Genomic DNA, 19,316 nt, shown 5'->3' with positions numbered 1-19,316 from the left:
GGATATCTCAAGATTGATGAAGATGTTTATTGGAATGGAATACAGAATTCAGGATATTCACAGGACATATATCATTCATCATTATCATTCATCATTATCATTCATCATTCATTCATCATTCATTCATCATTCATCATTCATTATTCATACATCATTCATTCATTTAATATTCATCATTCATCATTCTTCCCATGATTGACAACTAAGCTACTCAAATTTCGAAAAATTATATATACATTATAAGCGACAATACACATGTTTATTTTCAGTATTATAAACTTCAAAGGCAACATCTGTAGTCGAGATTAGTAAGTTAGCGGGAATCCTTCATTAATGCATCTTTTTCCTCTGGGAGATAATTCAGAAAAAAACTGCTCTCATTTTTCAATGATAATACATATTTGCATATTTCCATTTGTCATAATATTTGGCAATCATACAAGTGGTGGGCTAAATTGATTGGAAAAATACAAAATAAATTGTGCAAACTACCTTCTGATTTATTCTAGAACTGTCCTATTTTTTAGATAGTGCACGCCGCCCACCGTTCCGATCCGATGGCAACAGTAAATATTGAAATCACATGCATCATATGTATTCTCTACCTTTTATATGTACCCAAGTGGTGCACAAGTCACCAAATCCTTAAATAGTCGCAACTTAGCGGAATTGACTATATTTATGTATAAATTAGTTTGTGATGTCCTGTTTCTTTCAGAGCAGAGATTCGATAAATTTGAATAAAAGAAATTGACATTTGCCATTCCACTGAAAGAATGAGTTTTGAAAAAAAACACTCCCATTTTGCCTCTAGAGGTATTAAATATTGAAATGTAATAATAGTTTTAGCATTATATCATTACCCATTCTTCCATTGGACAGACAATATTCAAAAAGTATATATTAAAAAACCATTTTTAAATATGAATTTATACATACATAATAACTATTCAAATATTCCATAAATTTGTATCTTTGTATTTCTGAAGATTTTTTTAACTAGGCGAATTGATACACAATTTTTATTTGTTATTGTGTTATTTTCTTTTATTATCGATAGCTTACATTACGTTTAAAAACACAAGTTTTAATGTAACCAAATGGTTGATAATGGGAAAGATTGGCAACACTTGCATATAGACGGCAAATATTGTCATTGAATGTGAAAAACAAAGTTTTTTTTTAAAATTTGCCTTAGTTCAAAATTTCACAAAACCATGTATGAATTTATGGATTGACAAACACATCAGCTTTGCTGCATTATTATTTTTATTTGTATACATTAAGAATCAAGCGAAAATAAGCATTATGTATAATATCTAGGAATGGTTAACAGGTTGAAAGTGCCCAGGCATTAATCACAATGCCTGAGTATTATGCGTAATGGCCCATTTATCATCTGGTCCATAATGTATACATTTGAATTTTGCTATTACGAACACTTAGTTTGTAAATGATGCATACTTATTAGTACTTTTAAGGAAGAGTAAATCCGTGAAGATGTATTTACATATTGTCAAGCAGCTCTGTTCCATGTTTCCATCTTGCCTCTAGAATTAAGGAGATGTGGGGGAGTTAGGGTAAAGTGCACACGCGCAACGGGTGTATCGGTCACTTCACAGCTGAATTCCCTAAACTTGTACGTTAAGATTGTCTATACATTAAATTATTATCCCTGTAAATGCAACAACTTGCTGTTTATAAAAATAAATATGCTGCTCTGAGAAAATTATTTTAAATTTATTTCATTATCACAACACTCCTTATCCTTTCTTAAATTTTATTTATTTATTTTAAAACGCGCTTAACACGTTGTCGGCGGGACAAGGCATTTGCCGTTTTTCGCGGACTGTCTGTCAACTGCGGGACACGGCAAATGCCGTTTTTGTCGACTGTCGGTTATCGGCGGGAAACGGCAATATATGGGTTTGTTATCAGCGTGAAATAAAACGCGTTGAAGGGTAATCTGCTACCTGGGTGTTAGGCGATAGTCTGTTGACGTTATTTGAGATGTCTTGTCCAGATTGGCTAGTGTGTCGCTTGTAAAGGCATCCCCAGAAATCTAGAGTTTTTATGCGATCTCAATCTCAATCTCAATCTCAAGTTTAGTTTGAGCCATTTCACGTATTGGACTATTTTTCATACCGCTCGCACTGTTTTGTTTACTGTTTGGTGTGTTATTATTTGAATATATTAGCATTGTATAGGGAATGATACCTCGGAGGGGAAGACTATTTTTTATAGTTTACAATGCTTCTAAAATTGTGAAATACGGAATACTTAATTAAAAATTATGATTATAATTTATTTTTGATGATCAAATGTCATATATGATTTCTTTGAAAATTTCAATCGAAAATATTATTTGGTTTAGAAATTGTGTCAATTTTAAGAAAGTGATATATTTTTGCGCTAATCGCAAAAAACACCCGCTATAGGCTAGAGTCTATTGTTCGAAACGCCCGACTACAATGTGTTAAGATTGTCAGAAATGAACTAAGACTCTAAGAAGCATATCTGGCAAGTGTCTACGATACAGAATATGAAATGCTAGGATAAGGGAAATATGCGAGATCGAAGATGTCTTTAGGTGGGGAAGGCAACGAAGAAGACAGTGGTATGTGAGGAGAATGGACTGTACGGCCAACCATAAAGTAGACGACTCCCGGGCAGACCACCAAAGAGATGTATCGACAGCTGGGAATCGACATCGAAGGAGGCTAATCCCTCTTAAAAACAGGCCACAAGGCCTACACCAAGAAGAAGCTTTATTTATGGTTCGCAAACAATGAAAAAGACAACATGAAATGAAATATAGTGCTATATAATATGTTTACATGTTTTTCATCAATTAGATGAGAACCCATGACTTCTCCAGCTATCCCTTGATAACTTCCACAAGGGTCACAACCCTCAGTGATGATGAATAAGACGGAGAAGTAAAAAAGATGAGAACACAACAAACTCACAGAAACAAGTAAAAGCACAGGTTAAATTTATATATTTAAAGAAAGAATAGAAATGTGTTCGTAAAAAAAGAGTTACGAAATAAAATAAAAAAGTAAATTAATAATATTAAGATATTATACGAAAATGAAGCATTGCTTGAAGGCCATTGATTGGTGATATAAACAGCTAATATGTAGCTGTTATTCCGTTTCAGTGTGGCAGTACGCTGTCTGAGAAGCGACAATACTTCATAGGACAGGTAGGTACCTACCCAATTCTTACAAGTGCCCCTAATTTAGTACTGCAACAAATTAATAATTTCACTCATCATAGATCAAAATTGGATATTTTTATTATGACATTTATGGTGGTACACATGACAAGCAGCCATTTGTTGTGTCTCTTATGTTTAAAAAAAGTGCAACTCCATATTATGCAACATACCACACATTCTGTGTGACTTTTGACTTCTTCCTCTTATAAGCAAGTGCAGGATTGATAAAGCTGGGAAAGGAAGGAAATGTTAAAATATAAATAATTTTTATTTAAAATAAAACCACGAACTAAAAAATTATGTTTTCTTTTTATTACTTAAAATGATTGACTTTATGGCAACAACATTTGGAAGACATTTTTCAGACTTTATAAGTTTTTTGATATTAACCATTCTCTTAAAATTCACCGTTTTATATTCATAGAATATAAATAATATGTATCTTAGATAAAATAAAAATGGTATAATAAAAATGTATAAAGCTTCACTGGTTATAATATATTTCATACAAAATTAATTACTCTTTATATGATAAAACTGTAAGAAAATACATTTTAGGAAGTTATTTTTAAAATTCGGCAAAATCAATGCAAAATCATTTTCAATAAAAACTAAATATGGAAATAATTTGCAAAGTAGCAAAATCCGGAGAGATGAACTCTTACACCTATCCAAACATAAAATTAGTTTATAATAAAACCATAAAACGCATTGATAAATAAAGTATTTAAAAAATTCATTTTCAATTCTCACATAATTCTCCTCTGTGATGATTTTTATAGATTTTACCTTACACTACATAGTTTTGGTGTTGTTAGAGGTTAGGTATTAAATCAAAAACCAAAGTAGTATTTTGGACATGCCAAGAGATTTCTTCGCTACCGTCACCATCATTTCATTTATAAAATAATTACTGCATTGTTGGCATAGCGACAGCGGCTTTAGCGTGACTGACGTCACTTTCCCTCCACAATTGCGTGACAGTCTTTGTCTCTAGGTAGAAATTGATTCCCTGTTTCCCGTAGAAGTGGGAATCTCCCAGGAAACTGCCTCTCGATCCCGTAAATGAAAACATCGGCAAGGGCACGGGAATGGGGACGTTGATGCCGACCTGGCCGACGTCAATCTGCTGCACAAACTTCCTGGCCGTAGCACCGTTGGTGGTGAAAATGGCCGTTCCGTTGCCGTACGGGTTCTTGTTGATGAGTTGGATGGCCTCGTCGATGGTGTCGACCGACAGGCAGATGAGGACGGGACCGAAGATCTCTTCCTTGTAACATTTCATGTTGGTGTAAACGTCCGTGAGGATTGTCGGCCCGACGAAGTTGCCTTTCTCGTAGTTTGGCACCACCACGTTTCGGCCGTCTAGGATTATTTTGGCTCCCTCATCAATGCCTGCAATAAACAATTGGTTCTGTCAATATTGATTCAAAATTTAATTGAACTAAATACATATTAGAGTATTTCAACCCCTGACTCAATACATATTTAGCTTTTTTTTAATAATTTTAACTTGGCTCACTCTCATGCCACGATTCTGATTACACCCCCAACTGTTTGTTCCATGGGCGATTTGCTTAAAACTAATTCTGCCAATTACCATAGACAACATAAAAATTAAATATCTTTATCCTTTTAAGTTGAATTGTCTTAAAAATTAGTACCAAAATTTTATGAAAAACTAATTACATATACAGTTGAGGGAAAAAACCATTCAAAATAAATTAGAAAATCAGTCTGACAAACAGAATATTAACTCGACTTGTAGCTACCTCTGCAGTGAATAAATTAGCAAGTTGGCTGCAGCACTAGAGGTCCCAGGTTCAACAGAGGGGGCTCAAAATGAATATAAATGATTTTTCACAATAATATTGATTTAATCAATTACCTCGATGACCTCGGACTGATACTCAAGTAGCAGAAACATTTGGACAATTATTTTCATGACATAAAAGTGGGATTCTCAAATATTTAAGAATATTTAATTAATGGTGACTACTAGAATATTTCTAGGCTCATTATTTCAATTAACTGGATGGTGGTATTACATCGAGTATTTCAAATTACCCGATTGAATGAGACTGTGAATCCTCTGCTTGGCTTGTGGGGAGATAACGGGTCCTACGTCAGTTCCGGGAACATGTCCGGCATTCACCTTCAGGGCCTGAGCCCGCTTCACTAGGTCCGGGATCCACTCCCGAGCCTCACCTGGAAAATGCACAAATGTAAATAATAGCGATTGTGAATAATTTATTTGGCAGCGGTACAAAGTTGTACTCGATGGTTGTTCACAGTCTATGGTGGCAGGTGTCTATGAAAATCTGTGCATAATAAATTTTGAATTAATCCAATTTCATTGATTTTTATGATATATGATGACAGGGATATATTATTTGTTGTTGTCGCGTCAATTTGTAAAAATTATGGTATTTTCAATTCATATCTGCTAATTTAGATTTCTTGCAAAAAAAACAATTGCAGATATTATTTTGTGCTACTACATTTAAAATTTGAAATCAATAAAAAAAAAAAAAATATTTCAAATGCAAAACTTACATAAAACATTGTTTTACATGTTTTGTTGGGCATTTTAATATTTATTATATGATAACTTTTTTGTATGAATCAGTCAAGTAACTATTGAGATAATCAACAAAATCTGACACCAAGGGCCTTCATCTTTGTTGTGTTATGTATAACAAATTTTTTTTTTAAGAGACAACTGGTTTTTTACTACGTTTGTTTTGCTACTTAAAGGTGGAGACTGACCGGAGCATTTCGTCGTAACATAACGTCGTAACATCGCTCGCGGCGAGCATCCGAAACTATGGATGGAGTGCTCGGCTCGGTGTACTGACTGCCTGATTGCTCGACGTGTTACATCACGACGAAATGCTCCGGTCAATCTCCACCTTAAAACACTACTGAGTACACCATATCTGTTGCTAGCGTATTGCGATTCAGTCCAACATTTTTATAAAATAATTCTTTGGCCTCCCGGAAAAACGTTCAGAAGGAAACTTAATTAACATATTATTGTCGGGCAGTTTATTCATTAACCTCGTCCCTAATTATATTTAGATAGTCTGCAGCCCAACCCTCAGTATACTAATCACAAGTAACCACAAACCCAATTCCGACCTGTACAATGTTTTTTAGTGCCTCTCGCGCTCTACCAAAAGTAAACAAATAGAACGCTTATAAGTCTCTACTAACAGTATGCAAGACGCTTTTAAGCATTTCCTACAAACAATTTGTTAATATGTGGATGGATATAGGGCATATACTAAAGAGGTAGGTATGCACACACTGATGCTGTGGGTGTCGGATAGATACAAAGATATCTGTGAAGTTGCGTATGTGGAGATCACAGTTAAGTGTGTAAGATTGCTCACCGACGAACACGGCGGTGCTGAGGGCCATACAGCGCTGTCCCGCAGCTCCGAAGGCGGCCCCCGCCAGCTGGTTGAGGGTATTCTCCTTGTTGGCGTCCGCCATGATGACACCGTGATTCTTGGCACCCATGTTAGACTGCACGCGCTTGCCTGAGGATGGCACAATATATAACGTACTTCTTACTTAGGCATAAAAACATAATCTGTAATTAGATTTAAGTATTGTATTGACATTTATTGGTGGAACTGCATTTTATATAATTAAAAAAACAAAAACTGTATAGTTTTTTCTACATAAATTTCATTTTACCAGCGACCAGGTGTCGGTTACGACGAAACCCGGTCGCTGGTCAAATAAAATTTATGTAGAAAAAACTATATGCAAACTTGTTATTTTAGTATTTAATCTATAATAATTGATATTTCTAACATGGAACATGAAAAAAACGCCGTTGAAATGCGTTCCCTGAGACGAATGTGTGGAAAATCATCGTTTATATGACAGAATTAAAAACCAAAATATTATAAAAGAATGTAAGGCTGAGCAAAATATAATTGAAAATATTTAGAAAAGTTCTTTAAAGTGGTATGAGCATGTGGAGCAAATGGATACCGAAAGAATGACTTAATGAAGAAATTATATTTGGCAAATGTGAATGGGAAAACAGAACGAGGACTGAAATAATATTTACCATTTTTGCTAGCTCTTTCGTAGATGTGTTTTCCCGCGTGGTCAGACCCAACAAAGGACACGGCCCGGATGTCCGGATTGTCACAGATAAAGTTTACAGCATCCTGAGCACCATGGATAACCTAAAAATATAAATTTACATTTAAATAATTGACTCGCCAGCAATTTTTTGATTTTTTTTGTTTCAACGAATTAAAGGGATTTAAAGATTAAAGATCAAAGCAATTTAAAGAATTAAATCATTAGTAATTAATTAGCAATTGAATAATTATTATGAAGAATTAATTAACCAAATAACTTGATTATTTTCATTTGATCAACTCGTTACTTACAATGTTACCTTAATGAATCAAAGGACAAAGCCATAAAACAAAATGTGTATTGCAACAAAATTTTCATCTTAAAATAGATGAAGAAGTTTACTCATACGGGAATTTGGAATACCACAAATTTATAACCGAGCTTATCCTCTGCTTAGTTACTCAACTTACAATTTTCAACCATATAGGTCTCTGTCTAAAATAAAGTTTGTATTGAAAACATGTAGTAATTCTGACACATTAAATATATACACAACTTCCGACATTTGAGTTTGTTATGGTTGACAATCATGGATAGAATAGTGAATACATATTACAGTATAATATTCACTATTCTATCCATGATCACTCAAACCAGTTAATGACAGGTTATAATGTATGACCATAGAATGACTCATCTCATTAGTTAAATACAGAATGTTGAGAAATTTAAAAAGATGTAGAATTATAGTGAGGAACTCAAAACCCAAATGACTACAGCAGTGTTGTATAATGAATTATTAATTTAATGATACATATATTTTGAAATGCAATTTTATGTGTTAAAATAGATTGGAGACATTTTACCCACATTGACTACGCCCTTCGGAGCACCCGCTTCGTTGAGCATATCCATGAGCATCATGGTGGCCCCTGGATCTCTCTCGGAGGGCTTGATGACCATGGTGTTACCTGTCACCATGGCCACGGGGAACATCCACAGGGGAATCATGGCCGGGAAGTTGAAGGGAGTGATGCCTGGAATCAAAAGTTTATTTATTTGAAAAAATGTTTTTAACAAACCGTTGATAGAAAGCGGGAGACGCTTACAAGCGTTCTATTTGCTTACTTTTGGCAGGGCATAAGAGACGCCAAAAAACATTGTACAGATTGGAATTGAGTTTGTGGTTACTTGTGATGAGTATTTAGCCACCTCGTGTGTGTGTGTGTTATCAAAACGGGGAGCCAGAATAGGATATTTAAAAAATGCTTACTTACAGTTTGTTTATTGATATAAATTCTTACACTTTAATTACTATTGATATTAATTATTATAATTTAATCTAATTGATTATGCAACTTTGAATTAAAATATGAAGCTAAATATACGTCCTTCAGAACTCAAGCGATGCAGGCGAATCTTGGTCTCCGCGCTTCGGTTGGCCGCTTTTGTTGAATCCGCTCGGGAATCTCCGTGGCGAATTCGTATAATTCAGTGTTGCCAACTTGGTAGTAGCAGTAGCTACCCGCCTATAAGTATACTGAGGGTCGGGCGGCAGACTATTTGAGATAATTAGGGTCAGGGTTGATGAAAAAACCGGCCAACAACAATGTGTTAACAAATAAAGTTAAAATTATTTAATGTTTATTATTTTATAATCGTAAGTCGTGTCAGGTTATGGTTAGTGTCGCAGACTCTTGAGTCGGAGTTTCTCAGCTCGAACCCAGTCTACCACAATTTGATACCTATTTCTAATAATGAGCCGCTTAGGCTCACATAAATACATAGTATGAAATTGAAGTATTTTTGCAAATAGTAAAAACACAAATATTTCTCTTTTTAAAAATAAAATTAAACATTTTTCAAAATTCAAGACTGATGAAACAGCTATATCTTTTGAACTAAATATTATATTCAAATGAAAATTTAGTTTCTTTGCATAAAAATGATTAATTTACTAAGTAATAAACATTTTCCTGCTTCTTTTTAGCTTACAAAATTGAATGCTGTTATTTTTAGATTAGGATATTTTATTCAAAATTTTCTTTATCTTTATAATAAAATGAAAGAACATCATTTTAAAAAAATTAAAAAGATATCCGGACAGAAACAGTATTCCAAAGTTACTAAACAAATTCAAAAACCAAATATCATAAACCATTTTTATTATCAACATTTGCCTTAAAGGTAGGTATAATTCGATTGCCCCGTAAGTTTTTATTATTCTTTTTACAATCCTCGTGTCTCCTAAATATAAAATTGTAAGAATCAGCTAATCAAAAGAAAAATAATGTATGTTTTGTGAAAGAGCCATGTGTATATTTTAATTTAACAATATCTTTGGATCTATAAATGTCACGATTTCTTCAAATCTCTAATTAAATTTCAACTCACCAGCAGTGACACCGAGCGGCACTTTGTATGAATATGTATCCATATCCTTGGCAATGTTTTGCATACATTCTCCCATCTGAAGTGAAGTCACACTGCAGCAGTGTTCAACCACCTCTGAAAATTTTATACATTAACTTAATAGAAAAAAGACTGATTAAATAAAACATTTCATTTGGATTATCTTTATTCTATTGTACTGGTGGCGTGAGAGAAAACGAGACAAAGAAAGAGATAACTATAAACCTAACATCTAAATTCAGACATGAAAACAAAAATGGAATTTTTGTGTCAATTTGACAGTAAAAAAATGGAGGGAAAAACAAGTAAATTAATTATGTAGGAAGAAATTTGAATAAAGAATTAAATTTCAAAATACAGTGTTGTCATACTTAAAATAAGTACCTACATATTTTAAGTACCCACTTTTGTATTGTATAGTTTCATGATTCACATTTTTATTATTATATTGATATATTTCATACATTGTAAATTCTATGTAATGCAATATAAAAACTTACGAAGTCCTCTGAGGACATCTCCTTCGGCATCAATAAGTGTTTTTCCCTGTTCCTTTGTAATGTTTTGTGCCAAGAGAGACATGTTATTCCTAATAATGTGTTGCAGCCTGAAATCCAAAAAACAAAACATATTTGTAACAAAATATTAAGTAACTTTACCATCATACCACTTCGCTGTAGGGATAGATGGATCATTGAACTCCTCTGCCTATACATCTCCTCAAACAAGTCCACTGTTTTTTTTCCAACTCTTATGTCATACTTTCATTTCTTTCAAAAACTATTTATACCGACTTCTCAACATCCATCAATAATAATATCAAAACTGTAAGAATAGTGATGGCATTAAAATATTTTTGAAAATAATATTTTTATAAAATAAACATAATTGGTACTGACTTCAGCATGACTTGTTGGCGAGTGAGGACTGAAGATTGGCTCCATGATTTATACGCCTCTTTAGCAGAATCCACTGCTGATTGCATCTCGTCTTGGGTGCATTTGGGTACTCTATGCATAACAAAAACAAGAATTAAAAAACTAGTAGACTTTCACTTTTGACACTTTAAGCAAATTGGTTACGAAAATATTGATTTACAAGAGACGTAGGTTGTTCATGAATAACCAGATCTTACTGATCTGTTTAGATATACTGACCAAGAGATGTGGATCCTAGTTTAGATTGAAACTCGTTCACGAACAAAAATGCGTCAAGAGCTGTGAACAAAGGTTCTTATCTAGCAAGACTTTCGGCTCATTGGTTAATATCAATACGTATAGATCCAGAATTGCATTAATTTATGTGTTTGTTTCTTTCTGTGTCTTTGCCTCCTGTTATTTAATTTTTCAATTCAAACCCTTATCCGCACCCCAATGGTGCATAGGGCACTGCATTATATAAACACGTTATCTTGATAGTAAGTAGTGTTATCTTGATAACACACGAAGGAAAGGTGATCAGCCCTCCGCTTCAGGTACCAGTCCAGGGTAATATTGAATAAGTATTAGAGTGAAAAAATCACTTATATTTATTTGGCCCCCCCTGGGAATCGAACCCGGGACCTCCAGAACGGTAGCCAAGCGTGCTGACCATTACACTACAGAAGCGGACTCCTATTATTAGACATGCGATATTTGTGGGTGTAATCAAATGACAATTGACACTTGATATAAACATTTATCATGGTACCTTAGCATTTAGTTAAATCTAAAATTAATCCATGGTGGTCAGGCGTGCTAACCAATATACTACGGGAGTATAATTACACATTATCACTAGCTTTTTGTTGATTTGGAAGATATTTCCACTTAGGTTTTAAAGAAAACAATTGAGGTACCGGGTGACAACTTCGTTGGTTGCTGGATCGTGAAGGTCAATCCATTCCTTTGCTTTAGACTCCACAAACTGTCCATTGATGAACATCTTTGTGGTAGGGGCAGAACTGGAGTACGGCCTGAGTACAACATTTGGTACCTAAAAGAGATTTGAGAAAAAACTAATTTTTATTTAGTGATCTGCAAAATATTAAAGATTAAAATCTATTGTATGTGAGAAATATCTCCTTCTTCTGGCGCCTATCCGCATCAGATTGATGAGGTGTTAGCTTGATCACTGAAGTATAAATAATTCTTCATAGTAAATTTGATAACTTTAAACCATATACATGACATTTGGGTATTTTTGACAAAAACTTTTTGTGGTTAAAATTATTTTTAAAAAATCAACACAAAACTAATTTTAAAATACAATCAATTATACTATCATTTCTAAATGTATGGTGTATTAAGTACATGCTAACAAATATTTTTAAAAAAATCATATAAGCCCTTGTGGTGTAAAGCCTTTTGTCTGTAAATTGGCCTATATTTTATAAATTCATAGGAAAAATATAAACATTTATGTAGTGAAAGAGACTTTGCTCAAATAATCAAATTGAAGACGACAGATAAGTTATTTAAATTTATTTTTAGGTCCGGTTTCGCATTTCAAATTCGAGTTAACATATTGAAGCGGTAAATCATTGATTTGCTTTTAAAGATAACTGTTGACATTTAGCTTTATTTGAGGATTTATATATATATATATATATATATATATATATATATATATATATATATATATATATATATATATATATATATATATATATATATATATATATATAATCCGTTAGGAGGAACCACTACACTACAAAGTCAGACAAAAGTATATAGGTAAACAAAAGTGTTACAAGCACCCTCTTAGACATTAGCATGATTTTTATATAAATATTATCTGTTATTAAACACATTTTGAATTTTTAAGTATCCCATGAAAATTCTGCCTATATATCAGCCACAATGATTCTGTCCTCATATATTTGTATAAGTTGAGTTAGGAGTCCCACACATGCTGTTATTGGGAAAGATTTTATAATTTTTTTTAGTATGTCTGTACGAATCCATAGTGTAGCAGTTATTAGTTGTTAGTTATAGCATGTTACTGCATACCGTTAAAATAAATGTAAAGTTATGTTTCACTCCGATATGTATTAAATATAGACTAAACTTTTATCTACAGTGCAGGACTGATCACCTTTCCTCCATACAACTTACGAATCAGGACTTCACTGTGTCAATCAATACTGTGCTCAATGCACCGTTGAATACAGGAAGATACCAGAGAAGAAAAAAATTGAGTAGGTAATATACTTTATTATTATTATATATACGAGTATATATATATATATATATATATATATATATATATATATATATATATATATATATATATATATATATATATATATATATATATATATATATATATATACACATACATACATACATACATACATACATACATACATACATACATACATACATACATACATACATACATACATACATACATACATACATACATACATACATACATACATACATACATACATACATACATACATACATACATACATACATACATACATACATACATACATACATACATACATACATACATACATACATACATACATACATACATACATACATACATACATACATACATACATACATACATACATACATACATACATACATACATACATACATACATACATACATACATACATACATACATACATACATACATACATACATACATACATACATACATACATACATACATACATACATACATACATACATACATACATACATACATACATACATACATACATACATACATACATACATACATACATACATACATACATACATACATACATACATACATACATACATACATACATACATACATACATACATACATACATACATACATACATACATACATACATACATACATACATACATACATACATACATACATACATACATACATACATACATACATACATACATACATACATACATACATACATACATACATACATACATACATACATACATACATACATACATACATACATACATACATACATACATACATACATACATACATACATACATACATACATACATACATACATACATACATACATACATACATACATACATACATACATACATACATACATACATACATACATACATACATACATACATACATACATACATACATACATACATACATACATACATACATACATACATACATACATACATACATACATACATACATACATACATACATACATACATACATACATACATACATACATACATACATACATACATACATACATACATACATACATACATACATACATACATACATACATACATACATACATACATACATACATACATACATACATACATACATATATATATATATATATATATATATATATATATAAATTAATTATCGTAATTTTTTTGCTTTATCATTTTCAATGTTGAAAACAAGTTATTTTATCACTTGTCTACCCAAATTAAAATATTTAATTTCGAGCTTGTCAATTTTTATACTCTGAAATGTAAATAATTTTACTAGTGGTCTAATAACTGGAAAAACAGTATTTCGTTTGCGAGTGATTTTTGCTTTTTTAAATTGAACATTGGAGATCGGATTTATACTCGGTGAAGACCAAATGCCGCCTATACAATGCCTGCATTGCTCCTGTTCTCTTATACGGCTGTGAAAAATGGCACCTTACAAGGGCCCAGAGCAGCCGTGTACTAAGCTTTGAGAATAGGTGTCTGCGGAGAATTTTAGGCGTGCAGTGGATTGACTTTGTGAGGAATGTAGAGATAAAGCATAGGACGCAGCAAATCTTGGTCACGACGCATGCCTCTTGAGAGTCTTTATCAAGCTTGCCTCTTTTACAAGGCATCAGGTTCGCGCCGCCCAGGACGACCACTGCTGACAATTCGTCGACAGTTCTCGTCAGAACTTCGGGACGCGAATCTGACTTAGGAGGATGCAAGGGAGCAAGGGAGCTGGCAGCCAATAAAAAAACCTGGAGAAAGTTTGTGGACTCCATATGCTCCACCTAGGGAGCGGATATGGTTTAATAAATTAACAATTTAAATTTAACATCAATAAGTACAACAAAAAACGTAAAATATTGATATAATGAATAGATTAGGTGTATAACATTATCGACTGGAACACTCTGCCAATAAACTACCCACGTAAACAGTAACTTTAAAACAAATTTCATTTGTAAACCTTTTATTTATATTTATTAATAAATATTGCAAGTTTTACCATACTTTCTTTCATTTGAATGATTTTTTTTTAAAAAAAGCCAATTTCAAAACCTTACAACATTTCGTGGAACTACTGAATAATTTCTTGAGATTTAATCTTATTTCATTTGAGAATGATGTACAGAATAAAGTATTATTCCTGATGATGAAATATAATTATCACAAGAGGTTTACTCGCTCATAAAATGCATGAATTCATGTCCCAAAAAGCAAATATTTCATTACAATTGAATAGATAAATATGTATTGTAACAAAATTAGAATTTTAAATTTACAATGAAAAATTCATGCGGCCACACGCTAACCGAAAATAACTTTAATGATAATCTGATTACACAACTATTTACATTACAATGCCAGAAAACTCCAACAAGAAAGTATCAGTGCTTCACAGTTAATAAATATTATTTCATAACTTGTATAATGCATGGTACATTCATAATTATCTCATTATCAATACTGTCCACGTGATCAAATCCTCTTTGAAACCCATTTTTAAGGGGGAACTCGCCGACTCCAAATTCAGAACACAAACGACCACGCTAGAGGCCAGTCAAAGAATCATACAGCAAAACATAAAAGAATAGTAAATACATAAAAATATTAAAATCTTTATAATATTACTCCTTTATAAAAAATTTATATCATATTAAAGTGAGTGGAATTATTTGTAATGTTTAAGTTACTAATTGGTCAATATGTAAAAGCTTGGTGAATATAAAATAATAAAAAAATAAGGGAAATGAGGAAAGGTATGTTAAAAAGTTAGATTGAATATGTATAATATAACATTTTTTATTATGTCGTTCACTCCTTTCAAGAACGTCATAAATCAAAAACCGACAATTTTCAGTTGTGCATGTTTTCGGAATGCCCAGAAAATGTACTACATCCCAGCAAAAGCGGCAAATTTTTTACTTAATATTTACCCGCTTCAGGGCAGAAAGTGTTGTTTTTGCATTTTGAACAAAAGGTATTGTTTGATTATTTTTTTTAATTTACTAAATATTTTTCAAATGGAGAAAAAACCTTCAGGTTTTACTTAAAAAGATCTGTTGCACAGTAAAAAGTTCAATAAGTGGCTTGATATTTATTTTTAATACATTGTATTATATTTTTAAACTTTAAAAACGTTCTCCGAAAGAATCAAGTTTTTTGATTTATGACGTTCTTGAAAGGAGTAAGCGATATGTCTGACTGTGTCGGGTTGTGGTCCCGCGGTTAGTGTCGCGGACTCTTAAGTCAGAATTTCTCTGTTCGAACCCACTCTACCCCTCAATTTGATACCTATTTCTAATAATAAGCCGCTGAGGCTCACATAAATAGCATGAAATTGAAATATTTGTGTAAATAATAAAAACACAAATATTTCAATCTTTTAAAAAAAAAGTAATCTACATCCTATGTTAGACAATATCGAGAACTGGTATGAATGACATCTAAAAGACAAATGTTCAAAGATGAAATTCGCAACAGCAGATATTTAATTCTGGTTACCATAAATAATCATAATGAGAAATGATAATGGCTAGTTCTATGTAAAGTAAGTAACGTAATGTGCAAAATATATAAATGCTTTTAAAAGCAATGAATAAAGTACAAAGAATATTTTTATAGCTTTCCTTCATTTGAATATAACCGTTGAGAACGTCGACTGAATAAATAAATTCTAAATTTCTCCGGAAGTCTTTCTCTTGTTTCCGCAACTCCTTATGCAAAGAGCTTCAACATGATTTATGTATTTCTTGCTGAATTATTTATCATCATCTCTACTGAAATTTCTCAATGTACAGTTTTGGTTAAATCCTTTGTATGTATACATGAAATCCATTAATGTGTGCTAATTTTATGGTCCCTGTATTTAATGAAGATCATACTGATGTTGGATAAGAATCTATTATAAAATTATGTTTTGTAATATTTAAAAAAATTTATAAATTTTATAATATTACAAAACAGATATTGACTGTTAAATGATATTACGAGACATTACATTTAATATAAAGCGGTGAAAAATTTAGCCGCAGAATAATATAAAAAAACATATTTTTTTTATATCTAATGTCTAAGTGACTCTAAAATCTAGACACGGCTTGTACAACGCCGCTTATCATGGCCTTACTTTATAAGTTTTATAACCTATTCCTACTTGTGAGTGGGTTTATTCTTTATGTTTAAAATTACATTAATTTCTTGTAAATCATGAGTGGAAATTTTAGGCAAAAACGCTTGTGAAACTTTTTTGAATTTTTTCTAACAGTTATTATTACTTTATTATCTCAATGTTTAACTGAGAAACATATCTTAATTTTTAGTATAGGGACTATTAAAAAGTTTATTAAAGAAATATATCTCAATAAAAAAAACATATCCCATTTTTCAACAGAGAATTATTTTTATTATTTTACTTTTTTAAGGTATACACTTACATAAGAATACTTTAGAGTACATTCTTTACAAATAATAAGTAATAATTTAAATGAAATAAAATAGCATCCAAGAATGCTTAGAATAAAAATAAATTATTCCATTATCTCGGAACATGTTTGTGTGACTTTATGTGTTCTACTACAATGTCCTTGATATCAATTATTAATCGAGAAACATATTTAAGTTTTTGAGAAATGTCCTAATTTTTAATATATAAATATATTTCAAATTTTTATCATTTCATAGGTGAGACCAAAAGCTTAAATTGTATTTAGTTTACTTTTCCTGATTTCTACTGACGATAAAAATGATAAACTATGTTATTTATTGTTAAATGTCACTGTTAAGTGTGTAATAAATTATTAAAAAAATACTAATATTACATGCAATTTCAAATTGTAAATAATTAAGTAAGGTTTCTTGATTTAAAAGATCCAATATAAATAAACTGGATACACTTGTATTCATTAAAAATAATTGTTACATAAATATTGACCTTGCTTTATACCATGAAGACTTCATTATCATTAAGTATATTTGTTTTGACAAAATTATCTTGTGTTATCAGTTTTGTACAAAATAAGAAAAAAATGGTTAAATTAATACTTAAATGGCACTATCTTGTTCCCCCCTGTGATCTATCTTATCTCCGAGTTTTAAAAAAATCAAAGAGCTTATAAAAAACACATGTGATCAAGAGTCAATACAAATTTAAAACATGTATGTACTGTTAAAAACATGGTCAACATAAGATAATTATTATGGTTTTTAATATAAGTTTTACTTAGTACATACCACTAATTTTTTTAGTCTATTGTTACATGTGTTTCGATGCATTCCGCATAATTTTCAAACTCTGTATATGGTGTTTGAAAATGATAAGGAATGCATCGAAACACGTGTCACAATAGATTTTAAGAAATAGTGGTATGCACTAAGTAAAACTTAAATTAAAAATGGATGGATTTAAGGACAAAGTGACTGCCGAATCAATTGATAAAACAATTATGATTTATAAAGATATCTCAACAAAGACAAAGAAGTTGTTTTGGATCAAGTCAGGATAATGTTAACAACTATGTAACTTGGATTATATGTCAAAAAGACTTTTTTACAAGTTAATTTTGTTTTTAATCTCAAAATAATTCTCTGAAAGCTTTCAAAAAACCAAGATAGCCTGAAACAATACTTTTCTTGGTTTAGAACCCTAACAATTCATAATATCATAGCTTCCTTGGTTTCCCTCTACTTATCCCATATATTCCTTACCTTAAATTATTTTACAGTTTATTAATATACAATATTATAATTATTTGATCATTCATACTGCAACTCATTATAACCTTTCATTCTAAATTGTATAAGCCTAATATGTTTCAAACAGCTGTATAAGGTTTAAACTTTGATTTGGTTGGTTGAAAGATATTGCTTCTTAGCAATAAGCTCACCAATTTACATTTATTTTGTACAGAAAAACAATAATAATAATAATAAATCCAACTTGAATCTGATAACGTTCTTTCTATGTAAAACTTTTAGTAGGAATCTTTTTAAAAAATCTTCCAAGATGTGAAGTGTAAAATTCAATAAAAAACTTATAAACTAGACAGGAAAGTGCTGCCAAATTGCAAAAATGTTAAATTCACATTATAAGATTTTGTAAATATAATAATATTAACGTAAATTTCTAACTCACTTCTTTGCGAAGAACTCGTAAAAGTGAAGACGCCATCTCACCGGTATCTTTAGGCAATGCTCCCCCGAAATACGCGAGTATTTAACTGAATTTTAAAAGCTGAGCTAATACGAATCAAACACAAGCTAGCTACGTTGATAATTATTATGTTACAATGATAAATAAAACGTTTTTCCGCTATCAGTTCGCTATCAGTCTACCACACTTGACAATTCAAGCAAATTGACCT

General features: G+C 31.4%; 1 protein-coding gene across 1 annotated transcript; it reads right to left on the bottom strand.

Annotated features, from left to right (window-relative positions):
- Positions 1-3,513: 3,513 nt before the first annotated feature.
- On the bottom strand, positions 3,514-19,316 carry LOC148313582 (putative methylmalonate-semialdehyde/malonate-semialdehyde dehydrogenase [acylating], mitochondrial). Its single transcript, XM_088259861.1, has 10 exons — positions 19,088-19,316; positions 11,580-11,716; positions 10,642-10,752; positions 10,243-10,349; positions 9,725-9,838; positions 8,201-8,367; positions 7,311-7,431; positions 6,619-6,768; positions 5,291-5,431; positions 3,514-4,618 (listed from the first exon to the last, which is right to left on the bottom strand). The coding sequence occupies exons 1-10, from the start codon at positions 19,121-19,123 to the stop codon at positions 4,134-4,136; spliced, it is 1,569 nt and encodes a 522-aa protein (XP_088115987.1). The 5' UTR covers positions 19,124-19,316; the 3' UTR covers positions 3,514-4,133.

Source organism: Brachycentrus maculatus, unplaced genomic scaffold (genome assembly GCF_059751285.1).
Source record: "Brachycentrus maculatus isolate JH-2025_06_01 unplaced genomic scaffold, ASM5975128v1 h1tg000007l, whole genome shotgun sequence".
Taxonomy (NCBI): domain Eukaryota; kingdom Metazoa; phylum Arthropoda; class Insecta; order Trichoptera; family Brachycentridae; genus Brachycentrus; species Brachycentrus maculatus.
This window is presented reverse-complemented; position numbering and strand designations above follow the sequence as displayed.

What these genes read in the sequence shown, in the direction of transcription:
- LOC148313582 (XM_088259861.1), bottom strand. Translation starts at nt 19,123, where the DNA reads ATGGCGTCTTCACTTTTACGAGTTCTTCGCAAAGAA. An exon ending in CGCCAACAAGTCATGCTGAA is followed by an intron (nt 10,350 to 10,641) that starts GTCAGTACCAAT and finishes TTTGGATTTCAG; the next exon opens with GCTGCAACACATTATTAGGA. An exon ending in TCACAGTCTCATTCAATCGG is followed by an intron (nt 4,619 to 5,290) that starts GTAATTTGAAAT and finishes TGTTTATTGCAG; the next exon opens with GCATTGATGAGGGAGCCAAA.